The 21,788-nt window shown below is 39.5% G+C and overlaps 1 protein-coding gene across 2 annotated transcripts in view; it reads right to left on the reverse strand.

The window, feature by feature from the left end:
- Window positions 1-21,788, reverse strand: part of LOC141405544 (putative ferric-chelate reductase 1 homolog) — an 86,505-nt gene that overhangs the window by 2,160 nt on the left and 62,557 nt on the right. For both annotated transcript variants that reach the window (XM_073990009.1, XM_073990008.1), the window contains exons 3-10: window positions 14,312-14,719; window positions 14,082-14,239; window positions 13,697-14,019; window positions 12,872-13,026; window positions 12,657-12,813; window positions 7,319-7,545; window positions 6,945-7,188; window positions 6,766-6,878 (exon numbers count right to left, since the gene is read on the reverse strand). In XM_073990009.1, the coding sequence (XP_073846110.1) occupies window positions 6,766-6,878; window positions 6,945-7,188; window positions 7,319-7,545; window positions 12,657-12,813; window positions 12,872-13,026; window positions 13,697-14,019; window positions 14,082-14,239; window positions 14,312-14,647 (1,713 nt within the window). In that variant the 5' untranslated portion in view covers window positions 14,648-14,719. The remainder of the gene's footprint in view (window positions 1-6,765; window positions 6,879-6,944; window positions 7,189-7,318; window positions 7,546-12,656; window positions 12,814-12,871; window positions 13,027-13,696; window positions 14,020-14,081; window positions 14,240-14,311; window positions 14,720-21,788) is intronic.

A 21,788-nucleotide genomic window follows, 5' to 3' on the forward strand; every position in this document is an offset into this window, starting at 1 on the left:
ATTTATAATTCGAATTATTCCATTTGAAATTTGAATTATTCCATTTGATGATCGTATTATTCCATTTAAATTCGGATTATTCCATTTGTAATTCGAAAAACCAAATGTAAAACCAATGTAACAATACACATTGGTTTTACAATTTCGGAGCTTATGCAAGGAGCCCTATTAAAGCTGTCCCGTTGGGCCACCACAAATGGCCTTGGTGTAAATCCAACGAAAACAGAACTGGTATTGTTCACCAGAAAGCGTAAGCTCGGCGACTTCATGCCACCAACATTGGATGGAGTGCAGTTACATCTATCTCCTGAGGCCAAATACCTAGGTACAATCCGGGATTCTCAATTGAGATGGAAAAGGAACGGACGAAGAGAGGTATGATTGCACTTTATTCATGTAAGAATTCGATTGGGAAAAGTTGGGGATTAAATCCAGCTATTATACACTGGCTGTATAATACTGTTGTGAGACCCATCTTATCCTATGGATGTCTTGTCTGGTGGCATGCGCTTCGACATAAATCGAACTCTGGCAACATAGACAAGGTGCAAAGGGCAGCCTCGACCCTGATAACTGGAGCTTTTAGAAGTACACCACAAGCAGCTCTGAATGCGATGCTAAACCTCTTGCCCACGAGACTTAGCATCAAAGGTCAAGCAGCACGTAGTGCCCTAAGGCTACATGAATTGAATCGCTGGCGTGACAGCACCTATGGTCATGCATGCATTCTTCGGGAGCTAGGGCCAAACCTTAGCTTGAATCTGCAGGGGAAATTCAGCGGCTACTTATAACCTCGATCCTGATAACTGGAGCTTTTAGAAGTACACCACAAGCAGCTCTGAATGCGATGCTAAACCTCTTGCCCACGATACTTAGCATCAAAGGTCAAGCAGCACGTAGTGCCATAAGGCTACATGAATTGAATCGCTGGCGTGACAGCACCTATGGTCATGCATGCATTCTTCGGAAGCTAGGGCCAAACCTTAGCTTGAATCTGCAGGGGAAATTCAGCGACTACTTATCACCAATCCATAGATTTGAAGATTTTGAGGTCGTTATCCCTAGTAGAGATGACTGGATCCGTAGTAACCCTCCTCTGGACGGTCTGGCTTTCTATACAGACGGTTCCAAGATGGAAGAAGGTACCGGAGCTGGCGTCTACTGCGAAAAGCTTTGCCTCGAATACTCATATAGGTTGAACAGCGACTGTAGTGTTTTCCAAGCAGAAATCTTCGCGATCAAAATGGCCGCAGATTTGATAAAAAGTCTGGATGCTGAAATCTTTGAACCGGTGACTATCTTCGTTGATAGTCAGCCGGCTCTTAAAGCCATCAAATCCCCCAATGTCTGAGGCCATTCTTGAGTGTAGAACTGCTTTGGCGAACCTCACTAACGCTGTCCGACTCTGCTGGGTACCGGGACACTGTGACATTGTGGGAAACGAGAAGGCAGATGAACTGGCAAGACATGGATCTCAATCAACAAGTCAAGCTATCACTGATTCTATCAAACCACCCATATGTCACGTTTTTCGGAAAGTGGAGACGTTCTTTGAAGAACAAGCCAAGGAACTATGGCATAATGAACCAAGGTGCAACGTGTCAAGTGTCATTTGGCCGACTCTTTCAACAAAGAGAACAACTTCACTTTTAAGTTTGAATAAGTCAGAAATCAGGGTATTGACGGGTGTCATTACCGGCCATTGCAACATCCGAGCTTTTATCGGCAAATGGCAGGATGATGGCGTGGACTATTGCAGGCTCTGTGAAGATGAGGAGGAAACGGAGACGATTGAGCATATTTTATGTCTTTGCCCGATGTTAACTCGAAAGCGATATAGATTAACAGGAATATGCTTTCCTCCAAGCCTAACCTTCTACTCAAACATGGAACCAACTACCATAAACAACATCATCAAAAATTTGAATTGGCTGGGACGGCGCGACCCATAAGCGTAACTACTTCTCTGACAGTTTTTCTACCATCACCAAATAAACCACCCTCTCTTTCTTTATTATATCTTCATTTTCTTTAATGGGTCTATCTTGTATTGCCACTAAACTTGAGTTGCGTTGTCAGTTGTCTGCGCGACTGAGACGAAATGTTGTACCATTAATGTCAACTCAACTGGGTGGTCGATAAACATGTTATCGATCAGTGTTTTTTCAAACTAGTGACCTCTATTCGCAAAAAAAACAAAGATGTCAATATTACAAGATAGGAAAAGTCAATTGTTAAAAATTAACTGTAGAGGGAGTTAACCTCTGTTGCTACGACATCATAGCAACATTCTGTTAAATGAAAACTGTTACTCATTGGAATATTGACAAGAAAAACATTAAAACTCAAATTTTAAGGCGTTGACTTTTGTGTTTTTATTAAATAAAAAATAAGAAATAGTGAAGAAATAAATTTCAGCCACAAAACACAACGTTAATGTTTTCTGCCGCGAGAAATGGGAATCAAAAACTATTGACATTGCTGTTATCATTTCCAATGAGTTGTGTAGCCATCTGAAACCAAAATGTGAAACTATTATCATATGTTTTTGGAAAATGCATTTGTTCGGGTCTTTATTACTTTACGTCTTTGAAAAAAACAAAGACGTATAGCAATAAAGACCCGAACAAATGCATTTTCCAAAAACATATGCTAATAGTTCCATATTTTGGTTACAGATGGCTACACAACTCACTGGAAGTGATAACAGCAATGTCAATCGTTTTTGATTCCCATTTCTCGCGGCAGAAAACATTAACGTCGTGTTTTGTGGCTGAAATTTATTTCTTTTCTTTTTTATTGTTCATTCAATGAAAAAATCAAAAGCGAATGCCGTCAAACTTGAGTTTTAATGTTTTTCTTGTCAATATTCCAATGAATAACAGTTTTCGTTTAACAGAATGTTGCTATGATGTCGTAGCAACAGAGGTTAACTCCACCTACAGTTAATTTTTCACAATTGACTTTTCCTATCTTATAATAGGTGTGTTCGTTTACTCAACAATTTGTACAAATTTGTACAAGTTCAGTAACTTCTTGCAATCGGCTAAGGTCTTTTGCATTGTACTGTAGAGTAAACGAACAACATCCAGTAACAATTTGTACAAATTTTGAGTAAACGAACACACATAATATTGACATCTTTGAAAAAAAAAAAAAACATTTTAAAAATAATTGCGCTTTGGATAACTCTTTTGTGTATTCTGCACAATATTTTAATATTTTGGCTGAGCTTTCGAGCAAATTTGGAAAACAACCCAAGATTAGAATATAACCTACCCATTGAATCTTCGGATCGTCAAGTTTTATTTGCTGTCCCAAAAATAATAAGTTCGGTGGAATTATTTTTTGATGATGAAGAAAATGTACAGGACATTGCATCTATTAGAAGAAATTTGAGGGACAAATCGAATCCATTGGAATTGCCAAACGATGCCGTAGTTTACGTTGTGGAAACGTTAAAGGATGACTTCAAAGTAAGTTGCAGATCAACAGCAATGCCCCACTTTTAAAAGTGTGCGCAGCGTTGCGATTCTTTGAGGACGGAAGTTTCCAAAAGTCCCATGGCAATGATTTCAACAATTGCATGGCTCAATCTACATTTTCGAGATTATTGAAGGAAGTTGTCCCACTTGATAGAGGACAAATTGTGCCAAAATAAGCACATTATGGGTCCAAATGAGGATGTTCGTTATTTGTACTTAAACTGATCCTACTGTATTTGTCACCAAATTCATTTGCAAAAGATTTGCTGCTGTCCGCTCCAAAGGCGATAAATTCAGTTATTGTGATGGACCACCACCAGTGTCGTTGAAGTTTATTTTATTTTGAGGCATTTTCTTTTCCAACTTTGCTCTAAAGTGAATCCAGACTCTGCCACTCTTCAGGTGTTCCTGTTGGAGGTTCATGGCTGTGGCTTGGGTTTCACCAAAACTCCCGAACTCCTCGGGCTAAGTTTGGATTTTCACTCAATTTATCAATTAATATTTCGAACTGTTGCTTTGTCGTTATTTTCACCATATTGATACACAAAATTAATTAATGATGCAAAGAATCAATAATTGTTAACAAAATGTTCATTTTTCCTTCTATTTTACTTCTTGTTTCTTCGAAAATGTTCACTGCAACTGAAAATTGGTGGTTGCTGAAAAACAGCCGTTTCGTCAACTGAGATTCGCAACTTCAGTTGAGAGTTGCCATACGTGGATCAATTTTGACAACTGGAAACGCCACTCAACGATAATTGTTATCGATGATCGACCCCTAATAATCCATTTATTATTACTTTCCAAACCACACCCTCTTTTCTTTATTCTTCTCTCTTTTCTCTTCTCTTGTCTTTTCAGGTAATTCTGAACCTCTTTTATGGATGATCACAATGGACCGAAAGGTCTCCGAGTGGCGTAGTCAATATATATTGACTACACATCCCCAAACCTAACCTAACCTAACAATACATTTTGTAATTTGAATTAATTAATTAATTGAATTACAAATGGAAAAATTGGTATTATTCCAATTGAAATTTGAATTATTTCATTTGTAATTCGAAAAACCAAATATAAAACCAAACCAATGCAACTAAAAATGTTGTAATTTGTTATTACAAATATCAAATGAAACAATTCGAATTACAAAAAATTCCAATTTCAAATGGAATAGTTCGAATTACAAATGGAATAATTCGAATTACAAATAGAATTTTCGAATAACAATTGAAATGCTTCGAATTACAAATGGAATTGTCGGATTACAACTGAAATGTTTCGAATTACAAATGTAATTCTCGAATTACAATGATTCGAATTACGACTGAAAATGTTTAATTTGAAATTTAATAATTCGAATTACAAATAAAATAATTCGAATTACAAATAGAATGTAACGAGTTACAAATGGAATTTTCGAATTACAATAAACATGTTTCAATTTACATCTGAAAATGTGTAGATGAGAAGATGGCGCTTAATGAGTTCTAAGTAAGTTTGGTGGCTCGAAATCGATTGAAAATAACACTGTGCAACATTTTTAAGGTGATCTTGTGCAAACAATTCGAACTGAGGATTTTCTGAAAGTAGAGACCCAAACGACAAGAAACCCTAGATGGGTTTTGTTGTGTCAGATCCAGCTCGGATTTTATGGCCCCATCTAAACATGGTTAAATATTGAGTTTTTGAAGAAATTCGGGGCTATATCTCTGAAATCAATGCGAATCTTCTTCTGACCTCTGAAGCAAATTTGTAGATAAGGACAAGAATAAAATATTTGGACAAAATAATGAACTCGAAAAACTACATTTATTGCCTCAAATTTCAAAATATATGCAAAAATTCCACAATTTTTATACATTTCGCACCGTATCTCCAAAACCGTTAATTTTTTCTTAATATTTTCTTTTGGAAAAATATTCGAATGTAATACATAACTCTTCAGAACATGCCATTGTCGTAAAATGCCTCTATGACGTTATTTTTAGTATATTTTTTAACGACGATTTAATAAATATATCAATAATGCAGTAAAATCCGAAAAGCGAGAACAAACCGTTGGTGTGAACTGTGTTTGAAATTCGTGTTGTAAAAGACATGATGATGATAAAATACCGCTGAAACAGCATGAAGTAAGCGTTTTAGAGTTACAGAATGTTCTGAAGAATTACTGATAACTTTATTTGGAAGATTTTTGCAAAGGTTACTTGGTTCAAATCCCAATAGTTTAGCTGATACTGACCAGAATTTCAGCAATTATGTAAAATTTTCTACATTTTATCGATTTTTATGCTCTAGACGAAGCTTATGGTCTTAAGAGGTCTGTCAGCAAGGTCAAATTCCTAATCATTTCTGAGATAAAGGCCCGATAAATGCAAAAAAACTGTAGTTTTAGCCCGGTTTAGATGAGACCATAAAATCTGAACTGGATCTGACAGGACAAAACCCTACTAGGGTTTTTATAGTCTCAATATGTACTTTCAAAAAATGCATACTAGAAGTTGTTTGCATTTTCAGTGTTGCATAGTGTAATTCACAACAGACAAGTGTGAAAAGAGGACAGTCTTCTGCAGTCCACAGCCAATTGCTAGGAGAAGAATCGACCCGTCTTTCAAACTCGGCTTTAAAAAGTGGGTACCTTATCATTGAGATAATATGGATCGGGGTGCACTCACTGATTTGGGAGTAGTCTCCCTTGGCTCATCTTGGATGTTTACACCGAGGCGTATCTCGGTTTCCACAAAGTAGAGGTATGCCTCACCGACAATGAACTGTATGTAGAACAGTTGAAATCAATATACCATGTGAGAAGTAATGGACTCAAATAATGTCACTAGTAGGAGAAGTTAATCAGAGTGTTATCTTTTAAAAGCGAGAAACTTCGCCATCCTCCTTTTTTTATTGTGTCCACGCCATAACATTTAAAGAGGCCAAAATTACTCTGAGAGGGTTAGTCCCCGCTTGTAAAAATGTGATGATTTGTTATTGGAGATTCGAATGACCAACTCAGGCTTCAGGCAATCATAAAAATATAGCCACAATATCAATTTATAAATTCAGTTTCAGTTGAAAGGAATACACTTGAATACATCACGGAGTGTTTCCCTAGCAAAATTGATGGGTATGTAAACATGTATGTTCACAAATTTTGAATATCCGACAACTTTATAATAATTTACAAATAATAAAAGCAATGCATAAATTTCTACTCTGCTTTCATATGTCGGATATGAAGAAAATTTGCAAACACTAATAATCTGTCCCAGCAAATACTTACGGAAAATATTAAATGCACCACAACATGGAAAGCAACATAAGCAACCAATATCCAGTCCATCCATTCAGGTAATTCAGCTTTGGTTAATTTTACCGAGAAGAATATGGTGACAACTGGAGTAGGGGGAAAATAGATATTATTTTTTAAAAGGGTGCTGCTTTATCTCCTCCTTTACTTACTGGCTAACAAATGGGCCAAATTACCACCCAACCAATGGGCCCAATTGAAGAAGGGACGATTTTTAGAGTTTGGTGCTGGTCTAAACAAAGCACCAATGGGTTGAATGAAACATAGAATTGTTGTGACCAAACCTAGTATGGCATGGGGATTACGTTCGCCGGACCAGCCGCCAATTTCCACGAATATAATGACAAAAGCAGCCATTGTCAGTGACCAAGTGGTAACCATGCAAATACGATGCCACTGGAATGGAAGAAAAATATAATTTTAACAATTTATTATGATCTATTATAGAGGCGCTGTGACTTTGCAAAAGTGCCCTCTGCCTTTGTTAAGTCTCAGAGTTACTGATCCTTTGTGATAATTTACTTACAGCAAACCACTGATCCTTGCCACACATTTGACTGCCCACCCAGGTTTGTTTGAAATAACGGGCAAAGATAATACCCAATGAAGTGGTTCCAATCCAGGCAGCAATCATAAAGCAACCATGCAATCTTAAAAGTAATTTCGAGGCACCACCTAAATCAGCTAATTCAGCCAAATTAATGGCTTTATCGGAGGGAATGCGACCAATGTCATGATAGCCCACACCATTTTCTGAAAAAATACGTTTTATTAAAATCGTTTTGAAAATACTATCAGCCCAATTATAAATTTCACTTGTGGGAGATTCCAACCTTTCACTGAACTCTTGTGAGGGAGGTACCCGAAAATGTTTTCCATATGAACATTCTTCGAACTTGAGGTAAGTTGGGAAGATATTTTTAAAGACGACCTTTGGGTATACTCTTGTAGGCAGAATACCTTTTAATGTATTCCCTAGTAGACAGAAGACCTTTTAAAGTATTCTCTAGTAGACAGAAGACCTTTTAAAGTATTCTCTAGTAGTCAGAAGACCTTTTAAGGTATTCCAAGACAGAAGACCTTTTTAGGTCTTCTATAGTTAACAGACGACCATTTAATGTATTCTCCAGTAGACTGAAGAATTTTTAAGGTATTCTCTAGTATACAGAAGACCTTTTAATGCATTCCATAGTAGACCAATCTCCTTTTAAGGTCTTCTTTAGTACACAGAAGACCTTTTAAGGTATTCTCTAGTAAACAGAAGTCCTTTTTAGGTATTCTGTAGTAGACAGAAAACCTTTTAATGTATTCCCTAGTAGACAGAAGACCTTTTAAGGAATTCTCTAGTAGACAGAAGACCTTTTAAGGTATACTCTAATAGACAGAAGACATTTTAAGGTATTCTGTGGTAGACAGAAGACCTTTTAAAGTCTTCTATGGTAGACATAAGACATTTTATGGTATTCTCTAGTAGACAGAAGACCTTTTAATGTATTCTCTAGTAGACAGAAGACCTTTTAAGGTATTCTCTAGTAGACAGAAGACATTTTAAGGTATTCTGCGGTAGACAGAAGACCTTTTAAAGTCTTCTATGGTAGACATAAGACATTTTATGGTATTCTCTAGTAGACAGAATACCTTTTAATGCATTCTCTAGTAGACAGAAGACCTTTTAAGGTATTCTTTAGTAGACAGAAGACCTTTTAAGGTATACTCTAATAGACAGAAGACATTTTAAGGTATTCTGTGGTAGACAGAAGACCTTTTAAAGTCTTCTATGGTAGACATAAGACATTTTATGGTATTCTCTAGTAGACAGAATACCTTTTAATGTATTCTCTAGTAGACAGAAGACCTTTTAAGGTATTCTCTAGTAGACAGAAGACCTTTTAAGGTATTCTGCGGTAGACAGAAGACCTTTTAAAGTCTTCTATGGTAGACATAAGACATTTTATGGTATTCTCTAGTAGACAGAATACCTTTTAATGCATTCTCTAGTAGACAGAAGACCTTTTAAGGTATTCTCTAGTAGACAGAAGACCTTTTAAGGTATTCTCTAGTAGACAGAAGACCTTTTAAGGTATACTCTAATAGACAGAAGACATTTTAAGGTATTCTGTGGTAGACAGAAGACCTTTTAAAGTCTTCTGTGGTAGACATAAGACATTTTATGGTATTCTCTAGTAGACAGAAGACCTTTTAATGTATTCTCTAGTAGACAGAAGACCTTTTAAGGTATTCTCTAGTAGACAGAAGACATTTTAAGGTATTCTGCGGTAGACATAAGACCTTTTAAAGTCTTCTATGGTAGACATAAGACATTTTATGGTATTCTCTAGTAGACAGAATACCTTTTAATGTATTCTCTAGTAGACAGAAGACCTTTTAAGGTATTCTCTAGTAGACAGAAGACCTTTTAAGGTATTCTGCGGTAGACAGAAGACCTTTTAAAGTCTTCTATGGTAGACATAAGACATTTTATGGTATTCTCTAGTAGACAGAATACCTTTTAATGCATTCTCTAGCAGACAGAAGACCTTTTAAGGCATTCTCTAGTAGACAGAAGACCTTTTAAGGTATTCTCTAGTAGACAGAAGACCTTTTAAGGAATTCTCTAGTAGACAGAAGACCTTTTAAAGTATTCTCTAGTAGACAGAAGAACTTTTAAGGTATTCTCTAATAGACAGAAGACATTTTAAGGTATTCTGTGGTAGACAGAAGACCTTTTAAAGTCTTCTATGGTAGACATAAGACATTTTATGGTATTCTCTAATAGACAGAATACCTTTTAATGTATTCTCTAGTAGACAGGAGACCTTTTAAGTTATTCTCTAGCAGACAGAAGACCTTTTAAGGTATTCTCTAGTAGACAGAAGAACTTTTAAGGTATTCTCTAGTAGACAGAAGACCTTTTAAGGTATTCTGTGGTAGACAGAAGTCCTTTTAATGTATTCTCTAGTAGACAGAAGATCTTTTAAGGTATTCTCTATTAGACAGAAGACCTTTTAAGATATTCTCTAGTAGACAGAAGACCTTTTAAGGTATTTTCTAGTAGACAGAAGAGCTTTTAAGGTATTCTCTAGTAGACAGAAGACATTTTAAGGAATTCTCTAGTAGACAGAAGACCTTTTAAGGTATTTTCTAGTAGACAGAAGTTCTTTAAAGGTATTCCATAGTAAATAATATATCTTTTAATGTATTCTATAGTAGACAGAAGACCTTTTAATGTATTCTCTAGTAGACAGAAGACCTTTTAAGGAGTTCTCTAGTAGACAGAAGAGCTTTTAAGGTATTCTGTGGCAGACAGAAGACCTTCTAAAGTCTTCTATGGTAGACATAAGACATTCTATGGTATTCTCTAGTAGTCAGAAGACCTTTTAAGGTATTCTCTAGTAGACAGAAGACCTTTCAAGATATTCTCTAGTAGACAGAAGACATTTTAAAGTATTCTCTAGTAGACAGAAGACCTTTTAAGGTATTTTCTAGTAGATAGAAGTTCTTTAAAGGTATTCCATAGTAAATAATATATCTTTTAATGTATTCTATAGTAGACAGAATACCTTTTAATGTATTCTCTAGTAGACAGAAGACCTTTTAAGGTATACTCTAGTAGACAGTAGACCTTTTAAGGTATTCTCTAGTAGACAGAAGAACTTTTAAGGTATTTTCTAGTAGACAGAAGTTCTTTTAATGTATTCCATAGTAAATAATATATCTTTTAATGTATTTTATAGTAGACAGAAGACCATTTAAGGTATTCTCTAGTAGACAGAAGACCTTTCAAGGTATTCTCTAGTAGACAGAAGACATTTTAAGGTATTCTCTAGTAGACAGAAGTTCTAGACAGAATACCTTTTAATGTGTTCTCTAGTAGACAGAAGACCTTTTAAGGAATACTCTAGTAGACGGAAGAGCTTTTAAGGTATTCTCTAGTAGACTGAAGAGCTTTTAAGGTAGACAGAAGACATTTTAAAGTATTCTGTGGTAGACAGAAGACCTTTTAAGGTCTTCTATGGTAGACAGAATACCTTTTAATGTATACTCTAGTAGACAGAAGACCTTTTAATGAATTCTCTAGTAGACAGAAGAGCTTTTAAGGTATTCTCTAGTAGACAAAAGAGCTTTTAAGGTATTCTCTAGTAGACACAAGAGCCTTTAAGGTATTCTCTAGTAGACAGAAGAACTTTTAAGGTATTCTCTAGTAGACAGAATGCCTTCCATAGTAGACTGATCTCCTAATGGTCTTCTTCAGTACCCAAAAGACCTTTTAATGCATTCTTTAGTACACATAATACATTTTAAGGTAAGGTAAGGTAGTACATCTTTTAAGGTCTTCTTTTGTACACAGAAAACCTTTTAAGGTCTTCTTCAGTACACAGAAGACCTTTTAAGGCATTCTTTAGTATACAGAGGACATTTTAAGGTATTTTCTTGTAGACAGAAGTCCTTTTAAGGTATTCCATAGTAGATAATACATCTTTTAAGGTCCTCTATAGTAGACAGAAGACCTTTTAAGGTCGTCTATGGTAGACAGAAGATCTATTAAGGACTTCTATTGTAGAAAGAAGATCTTTTAAGGTAGTCTCTAGTAGACAGAAAACCTTTTATGGTCTTCTTTAGTACACAGAAGTCCTTTTAAAGCATTCTCTAGCAGACAAAAGACCTTTTAAGATCTTCCATAGTAGACAGATGACCATTTAAGGTCTTTTTTAGTACACAGAGGACCTTTTAAGGTCTTCTTTAGTAGACAGAAGGCCATTTAATTTCTTCTATAGCAGACAGAAAACTTTTTAAGATATTCTCTAGTAGGCAGGATAATTTAGAGCTTTTCGAACATTATCCTAGGAAGTGTGTACTTGCCCCATAAAAAAAACAATTTTACCGTCGTGAAATGGGCCGTAAGCCAGTCTGCTGCAACAAAATGTATGCCGATCTGACAAGTGTCCGTAAGCTGCACTTTTGCCAAACATTTTTAAAAATTGTTTGGGAGGTACCCAAAGGAGTGGAATGATATGGTCCATATTCGAAACTGATAGATGTTTGTATCAAGTTTTAGTACGTGCAAAGATTTAGTACACAGAATACCTTTAAGGTGTTCTCTCTAGTAGGCAGGGGTTTTTATAGCTTTTTGAATATTATCGTAGGAAGTATGGACTTGCCACTGAAAAAATTGTACCGTCGTGAAAGGGGTCGCAGGCACAAACTGCTGCAAAAAAATTTATGCCGATCCGCCAAGAGTTCGCTTGAGCCAACAAATTTGAAAATTGGGTGTGTGAGGTATCCAAAGGATTGGACGGTTATAATATATATTCGAAGCTGATATATGTTTGGATCAAATTTTACGACGTGCAAAGTTTGGACCCAATCGGTTACTCCCTGCGAGTGTTATCGTACGCACTATTTTAGCGAAAAATGTTGAACTTTTGTGGGGGAGGTACCCGAAGGAGTTCTTATTTTGGAGTTACCCTTTTCTTTATTATAAGGCGAGGTGGTGGAAGTGAGAAACCTCCCGCACTTGTCTCAAAAATCTTGAAATTTTGTGTGATATGTACCCAAAAGAGTGGACCGATAGTCCATATTCGAAGCTGTCATATGCATGTTTGTATCAAATTTTACGACGTGCAAATTTTGGACCCAATCGTTTACTCCCTTCGAGTAAACCATTTTAGTGAAAAATGATGAACCCTCAGAAATGGACCGATATGGCCCATATTCAAACTTGATCTAACTTTGGACAAAATGGGGTGATCCGTTCAAGGAATTTTAAAATTTTAATACTTATTTTGGCTCCTGCCTTCTCATTTATAGTAGGGCGAGATGGTGAAAGCGAGAACATTTATAATTAAGCTATATAATTTCATTACCTTTTAAACCTGTACCAGCAGCCAATAACAAATAATATTTATTATTGATTAAATCAAAGACTTTGTTGCCCACCTGCGTTAGGGGATCTCTTTCTACTTTACAATAAATAACACCATTGATTAGGGAACTTTCAACCAAACGGGCAGTGTTTTGGGGCTGGAAAGAAAGTAAATTTATCATATCTTTGTTTTTTTTTAATAAACAAATAACTTACCACCCCTTGACGACTGACACCATAACCCTTGGGTGGAGCTGATGTAAGAGAGCTGTACATGGAAACTTTGCCATTTTGTGGCACACATTCAATTACCAAATCATCACCCATTTTATCATCTTCCGACAAACCCAATGCAACATAGGCAGCATCCTCTGTTAAAAAGAAAACAAAAACAAGTAAGAACAGACTATAGTCGGACGGGGCCGACCATGTGATACCCTATACCACTAAACGCGTCTTCTTGGGATAAAGTTATAAGATGTGCATTAGAAATTTTACCAATTTTCACACAAAAGTTTTGATCAATTTAACCCGCTAAATATTATCCGATCATACCGCTGACTTGCACGCTACTTCTTCATCTCAAACCAAAACTACGTTTAAAATTTCGCGCCGATCGGACTATTATTGCGACCTACAGAGCGGCTACAAAATCGAGCAAAAATTTTGTTTTTGGTCCATTTCATCCCTTTAAGATTTCACGATCATCGCCAAAAACTAATCAGTTCTATTCTGGTCCAAACCCGACCTCCATACTAAATTTCGTGACAATCGGTCCATAATTGCGGCCTCTAGCTTGATTACAATTTTTAATGGACGGACAGACGGACGGACGGACGGACGGACACACATCGCTAAATCGCTTTATCTCGTCGAGATATGAAGTTTGGTATACCACATGAGGGGTCTACGACGAATATTTCGCGGCGTTACATGAATTTTTGGGAAAACAAACTTATTATACCCTTTTCCACATTGTGGTATAGGGTATAAATAGTGTTACAATTTCTATTTGAATCTTCAGAAGTTACCAAAACATACTTGCTTGAGATTTTAATTCAAATTCATAGATATTTCCACGAACTTTAATGGCAGCAACAAAATCACAAGATTTACTATCGACACAACCGTCTTTGTTGCCAAAACAATTCTTACTGCTACCACAGCCATCGTAGAAGGGATCATCTGGGGTTGCGGCAGGTGCTGGTGGCACATATTCGGGTACATAGGGTGGACGTGTTGTGGGTGAATAACTGGGTCTTGGTGTAGTGGGTCCGGCGGGGGCAATATCACGTTTTACCACACGCACTGGAGCTGAGGGTATACCCACCCAAAAGGTATCATAACTTTGAGCCACGGTAGAACTGAAAAATGTGAAAAATTGTTATAAAATTATGTAACTTAAGATTACGATTTATTCACTTACTTGAAAACAATTTCACCCTCAAAATCAACTGGCGACTGCCATTCCAAGCTAATCTCCGGTTTAGGTGATGTATTGGTGTGTGTAACCGAATTACCCACGGAATTATCACAGTTCATTAATTTCGATAAACCATCTTCGGGAAGATTGAATTGACCAATCTAGAATATAAAACAGAAATATACGAATTTAGAATCATTTCCAAACTTCAAAAACTGATCTTCAAAACTTACCACTTGATTGCCACTTGTACTGCGTGCCTGTATCATGAAACCACCAAATGTCAAACCACTTGGAACACCAATAATATCAACACGCAACGTTTGTCCCTGACCAATGGTCGTTGTTGAGGTTTCTATCCGAAATGGTGGTTTAGTTGTTGCCGGTGCTATACCACCGGCATGAAAGGGTAACATTGTGTCACATACCGTTTCCGGTGCACCCTGTGGCAATGTGGAGATATGTGGCATCCATGTGGTTAAATGCAATATAAAAATATAGGCAGCGGCAGTTGTTATTCTAGACATTTTGTTGTTGTTGTTATTATTACTTTTGTGATGGCGAGTCATGATCTGTTTAGTGGTGGAAATTTATAAATGTGTCATGGAGTTTTTGTGCTGAATTTACGAATTAAAGTTATGCTGAAATTAAAAAAAAATACAAAAAATTATTAAATATTATGAGGAAATGGAAGGCGTTAATTGATGACCAATAGTGTCAATATAACAAAAGCCCTGTATCTGTTGATAAACATTTTTATCAAATATCGAGTAATCATATTTATTAACAAGCAACATCATTTTTTGTAACAAACCATATCAATCGCACGGTGGCGGATTTTTCGATACCGGATTTACTCGGAACCACACAACACCCGTGTTCCGGCCAGCGGCTGTCACCTCACATACATATGTTTGTATTTGTAACAATATTCTTTGTTGGGAGCAGCATATTCCGGAATGCCTGCTCCCGATTCTTTTGGTCCGTGCCGGGACGAAACCCCAGTATTGGTCCTGGATGTTCTCGGTTTGTCGCACCAACTACTACACTCAAACCGAGGTGAGTTCCCGAACGTATACATCCCGCCCATAAATAACTGTACTCCAGGGGCTGGATTCTTGTTCTATGAAAATTTGAAAGTTTTTTCCTCCTTATTTATTTAATATTTTCATAGAAAAATTGAGCCCCAGGTTATAGGAAACATTACAACATTAGACCGCTTTTGGAAGGTCATAACCGTCTGGTCTTGGGCGACTTTAATGCTCATCATGAGTTGTGACATTCAGTCCTCGGAAACGACCAGAGAGATATAGTGATGGCTTAGAAGATTGATAGCTCTACGTTTTGCACGGTCAATTAGGATGCCCCTACCAGAATTTGCGGAGAGTGTCACAGTTCACCAAACATAGCCATCGTGTCACCTGGGCTGACAAATGACGTCACCTGGCAACACGTCGCTTCACTTGGGTCATACCATCTCTGCAAAATTGTCTCCATCAGCATACCGCCTGATTTCATCACCTCTGAACGCCACACTTTCAAAGCTAATTGACCTAATACTAATATTCGTTTCAGAGATCTGCCCAACCCTTTTGATGTTCGGGAATCAGAAAGAACATTCCGTGTCATCATCACAGCTGCATCTGGTCGAATACCCGAATTGAGACCAAAAATTTGACGTCGTCGTGCGACTTTTGCCATACGTAATGGAAAAATTGCAACTGGCAACGCGACACGACTCGCCTCGCTGTACGGAATCGGCCCATAAATGAATTCTGGGCAACGGTTAAGTCACTTTCGAAGCTTGGAGAGAAGAAAGATAGGACCCAGCCACGTTTGGCCACGCAACGCTAACTGATCCGAAGATATGCGCTAGTTATTTTAATCGACAGTTTGTCGAGTCCCCCCCCTGAGTGACAGAGTGAAGAGAAGAGTACTACGTCGCCTTAGACCTCTTCCTGCGGATGATGGAGTCCATCAGATGGTGCAAATGTCAGCAGGAACGCTAAATCAACCAAAGCGTTGGGTTCTGATGGAATATCTATGATAATGCCGAAACCGCTGGATGAGCTGGAAGTCGAGTATCTCCCTAAAGTTTTCAACTTGTCGCTGCCGAAATCTAGAAAATAGGCTGTGGGGTCTCGCTACTGAAGCCAGGCAAGAATGCCAGCAAATGTGAATAGTACAGACCGATTTCGCTTTTGTCACCCATAGCAAATACCCTTGAGACTTTAATCCTCCCCAGCATGAGAAATAGCTATCCAGTTACAATGGGTTCCGTAAGCAGCACAGCACGAGAACAGCGCAGCATGCCATCTCCTCACATATTAGTCGGGGTCTAAAGCAGATCGAGGTCTAAAGTAGAGCAAACCGTGTGATAGAAAAGTAATGGTGACATTCCAAGCTGTTTGAGGACATCGATCAGACTACCCTCTGGCCAAGTTTTAAACTTTGGATAATCAATTATATGTGTGAAAGCCAGTCGTATGGGAAATTCAGGAATTATGTATGTATGTATATGCTCGAGTTGTAAGATCTTAGCGTCGGGTACCTTCCCTGATGTCATTTGTGAAAGGCTGAACTCTAGAGTTGGGTAATCTCGTTCAATTGAACGATGCGGATCACTGTTCTCGTAACGAATGAGTAACATCCTAAACACCAACGTGTGAAAATGAGTATACGCAGTTTGGCAAAGAAATTACCAGTGTCCATTGAACGAGATAGTGATCCGGATCGTTCAATTGAACGAGATTGCCCAACTCTACTGAACTCCTATTGATCGATCTTCAAATTTGAGCTGAGGTGAGCACTGAGTTGAATGTCATGGTCGATGGTAGCAGAATTCCGACCACTAATTACCCCAAGATTCTAGAGGCCACATTCGACAGCATGTTCACGTCGTCCGCGCATGTCATAGCTATCTGCGACAAGCTGAGATGTAGATGCAAAAGATCTCCAATGCTCTCTGTTTAGTGATTCGCTTTCTGGAATACCGCGCCTTGCCATCTTTTCATGCACTTGTTTTTTCTTCTTTTTATTTCACAACTGATGTCGTTTGTTGTGTTTACGGCGGTGCCGAGGTATACGAAGTATTTTACTACCTTAAAATTATAGGAACCAACTTCAACAGTTTGTCCGAGCTCAACGGACGCATTGCGCGTCGACACCATCAACTTGGTCTTCTCGCCGTTTACCGCCAGACCCACTTTAGCAGATTCTCCTTCGAGCTTCATAAAGGCATCGGTTACTTCTTTTACTGATCGTCCCATGATGTCTATATCATCAGCATAAGCAAGTAACATGTGGCTATTGGTGCAGATTGTGCCACTTCTTTTGACGTTTGCCTCTCTTATAACCTTTTCTAGCAGGATGTTGAAAAGATCATACGAAAGGCTGTCTCCTTGCCTGAAATCTCTTTTGGTACAAAACTCTTCGGAGAGGTTCTTTCCTATTTTAACTGAAGATCTTGTGTCGGTTAAAGTAATTTTACAAAGCCGAATGAGGGGATACCAAATGCAGACACGACTTGGAATACCTTTGAACGTAGCGGGCTGTCGAAGGCTGCTTTATAATCGACAAAAAGGTGGTAGGTGTCGATCTGCATCTCTTGGGTCTTCTCCAGGATTTGCCGCAGAGTAAATATCTGGTCGATGGTGGACTTGCCAGGTCTAAAGCCGCATTAGTAAGGTCCAATTATTTCGCTGACCATGGGCTTTAGTCGTTCGCACTATATCCCTGACACTATCTTGTAGGCGATAGGGAGAAGATTTATGCCACTCTAGTTGGAGCATATGGACGGGACTCAGAATGCTCAGGTTCCAATCGTCGGGTACGCGTTCTTCCTTCCAGACGGAGCTAACTAGCTAATGCATACACCTTATCAGCGTGTCGCCTCCGGTTTTAAACAGGTCGGCTGGTAGGCCATCAGATCCTTATGCCTTATTATTATTATTTTTCAGCCTGTTTATTGCTGTCTTTACCTCATCTTGGCCGGGTGGTATACATTCAATACCATCTTTTGGGATTGGATCTGTGGTAGTAAGGTACAATTATTCCCACGGGAGTTGCCAATCTTCTACTGGGCGCGTCTTCCGGGTTGGCGGATGGGAAGGGGGTCTCTGAGTTATGCGGGGTCAGCAAAGCCCGAGGGAAACTGAAAGTGTTTCTGTCTTCACATATCTCAGAGATCAACTAAGATGGGTAAAAGACAAAAAAGGAGTAAAGTTACGGTGCAGGGAGTTAATAACCCAGTACCGGCGGTAAGCGTTGGTGAGATCACAAGCCACGTCCCGTCGAGATCAAGCGATTGTGATCCGGCTGTCTTAGGTGTGGATGCCTTGGCACCTACAGCCGTAACTTCTACAAGTGCAGAAAATGCAACCCAAATTATTGTTGACGAACCGGATATTCAAAAGGACAGTGATTTAGTCAAAACTGGTGTTAATCAGTCCACGGCTGACAGGACTGGAGTTGTGGGCGGGGACGACCTACACCTCAAAGTGATTGGAGACAGTCTTGAGAGACAGAGTAGGGAACTCCTTGACCAACTGGAGAGACTTGTTCCGACCATACCACCAGAGGACATGCTAAACAATCTCACCCTCACTGACGACGAACTGGACATTACGGTGATCCCAGCTGAGTCAACAAGGAGGTCTGACGATGACATGTCCACCGACGGTGATGTGGTCGAAGAAGTTGTGAACCTAGGTTCGCAACCACAGACAACTCGCAACCAGTCTGGTGCTGTATCGGCACTAGCCGATACTAAGCTTCGAAGGCAGATTGCCACTGAGTTAATGGATGTTGATGGATAATCAAAAGAGGATCCATCAACAGCCACTGACTCTAAGTCGATGACCAACGAGGAGGAATTAACGGACACTCCAACAATAGCCACTGAGTCTCCGGCCTGCGTTGGGGAATCCAAGGAAACCTCATCGACGGACACCGACGCAGCCGCAATTTCCGCCAAAGAGGCTTCAGATACGAGGCACTATAAACGTGCGGCTTCGTATCTGCGCAAGTTCGTGGGAAGGGACGCGAACTCGCATACTAAGAGGGAGATTATGTTCATCAAGAGCAAGCTCAAGTACATCAGGAAGTTCGAAAGAACTTATCCAAATGCACACAGATGCGAGCTCTTTGTGGACAAAATCTTCCTCCCGAACCCTGCTTCAGCCAAAGACTCAAAAGAGACTGCGGTGACAAGCAAAAAGGTGGAGGTGAAGCCTGCTGCTTCTGGTAGTAAGGTGGAACCTAAAGCTGTTCCGAAGCCTAACCCGAGCCAGAAAGGACTGGAAAAGGATAAGGGGCATAATCCGACACCAAAAGACTCTCGTAAGGGTAGTCAACTGGAGAAGGTGACTGTCCCAAATCCGGATCCTACCCCAACTGACGAGGGTAAAGCGGATGAACAGAAGGTGTCTAAGACCTGCGCAAGCCACTCGGGAGTAACGACGGGTGGATCGACTGGGACACCATCGACTTCGGAGAAGACGCACAAGTCCTCGCAGCCAAAGACTGTGAAGCGGGTTCGCTCTTCAGAAGGCCCACAGCCTTCGCCAAAGAAGACGATGATCTCCCAGACGGTCAACACGGCGGACTCCTATGCTGCTGTTCTTGCTCGCAAAGCCAAGGGAAGTAGCACCAGTACTGAGAAGGCGTCCACCTCCTCGGGAAAAGCTGCTACCAAGGCCCGTGATCAAGGACGTAGGAAACCCTACGCCAAAACGGCCACAGTGGCAAACGATGACGAGCTCCTAGTTGCAATCATCGACAGAGCTGACCCCTTCGGGAAAATCAGCGAAAGCCACTGGTTGCTCTTCGAGACTCGACTTCGCTTAGCCATTGTGTCCACTGAGGCGAACCAGGGTGACCGTCAGTTTGGTGGTGCCTTCCTTCAGAAGGGAGTTAAAGTTATTAAATGTCTCAACAGGAGCTCGCAAGAGTACCTTAAGAAGACCGTTAATGGCTTTGACGAACTTTGGGAGGGGGCAAAAATTGCTGCGGTGTCTGTAGCGGAGATTCCATCCAGGAAGGTATTCCCAGCATGGGTTCCCCCACCTCCCGTGGATAAGAAACTTCTGCTGGGGATGCTGGAGCTCCAGAACCCAGATCTCCTTACTAAGGACTGGACTGTAATGAGTCTAACCCCTTGTAATGAGAATGGAGGGATGGACGTTAAGATGGTGGTAGACTACTCAGGAGAGGAGTACCTTAAGGTTCGTGAGGGAAAACTGAACTTTGGTTCAGGATGGGTTCGGTTCCGACTGAGTCCACCTCGCTAAAATCAGTAGGAGTAGGAAGGCGGCAGGTGCTACGCATTTTGCAGATTAATCTGCATTATTGTAAAGCAGCTGCCGCCGAACTACTCCTGTCCCTCACGAACTCAGAGGTGGACATTGTTCTAGTCCAGGAACCTTATATATACAAAAATAAGGTCTCTGGACTGAACAATGCCAACTTCGAGGTCTTCATCGTCCGAAGGGGACAAGGTGAAGACCTGTGTGGTAGGTAGGAAGAACCTCAATCTAATCTTTCTATCTAATTATAGTAATGGAGACATGTGCACGGTGCGACTGGAGAACGGTAGAGAGAAGGCCACTCTCCTGTCCTCAATCTACATGCCATATGAGGACCCTGATCCACCAAATCAGGGGGTACACAGGCTGCTAAAGGAGAACCTGGGCGTTTGTAACGTAATCCTTGGATGTGACCCCAACGCCCACCATTTTCACTGGGGCAGTAAAGATACAAACACTAGAGGTGAGTCGATTTTCAATTTTATATTATCTTACAATCTAAGAATATGTAATAAAGGAAACGACCCTACCTTTAAAATTAGAGACAGGGAGGAGGTCATTGATCTAACCCTGTCAAATTTAGATGATTCTGTCGTCAAGAACTGGAGGGTATCCAACAAATGCTCCTTTTCGGATCATATGAGGATATACTTTGAAATCTCTTTCGACGGAGTCCGCCAAAATCCTTATAGGAACCCGAGAAGGACGGACTGGGGCAGGTTCACTGATCTGACGAACCATCAACTGACACTCTCCGGAAGGATAGAAACAGTTGCTGAGCTTAACAGTAAAGTGTCCAACCTAACAGAAATCCTTCTTCGCTGCCATAAGGATGCCTGTCCATTAACTTATCCCGAGAAGAAATCCCAACCGGTGTCGTGGAACAAGGATCTTGGCGAACTGCGGAAAAACACCAAAAAGCTGTACAACAGGGTGCACTCGACTAAACTTGACAGTGACTGGGAATCGTATAAAGCGAGTTTCAACAAATACAAGAGAATTCGGAACGAAATCGGAAGAAAATTCTCGGGAAATTCGGAATGCTAATTTTTTCCTCCGAATTTTCGTACATATTTCTGAACGATTTCGGAATAATGTCGTATGAAAATCGGAGGTACCTTCTAAATCTTCGTAAAGATTTTTGAACGATTTTGGAATAATGTCGTATGAATATCGAAGGAAAACATTTTTTCTCTGATGTCTCTTTTTATACCCTACACCACCTTGTGGTAAGGGGCATTAGTTTGTAACATGAAAAGAAAACGAGAAATACTCATAGTTCCTTTTAGGGATATACATAGAATCACTTTCTGAGTCGATTTACGTATGTCATATGTCTGTCCATGTATTTTTGTAAACAAAGTAAAGGTCGCATTTTTTGTCCGATTCGCATGAAAACTGGGGA

The sequence above is a fragment of the Musca autumnalis genome, unplaced genomic scaffold (assembly GCF_047663935.1).
Source record: "Musca autumnalis isolate F117 unplaced genomic scaffold, ASM4766393v1 scaffold_5, whole genome shotgun sequence".
Taxonomy (NCBI): Eukaryota; Metazoa; Arthropoda; class Insecta; order Diptera; family Muscidae; genus Musca; species Musca autumnalis.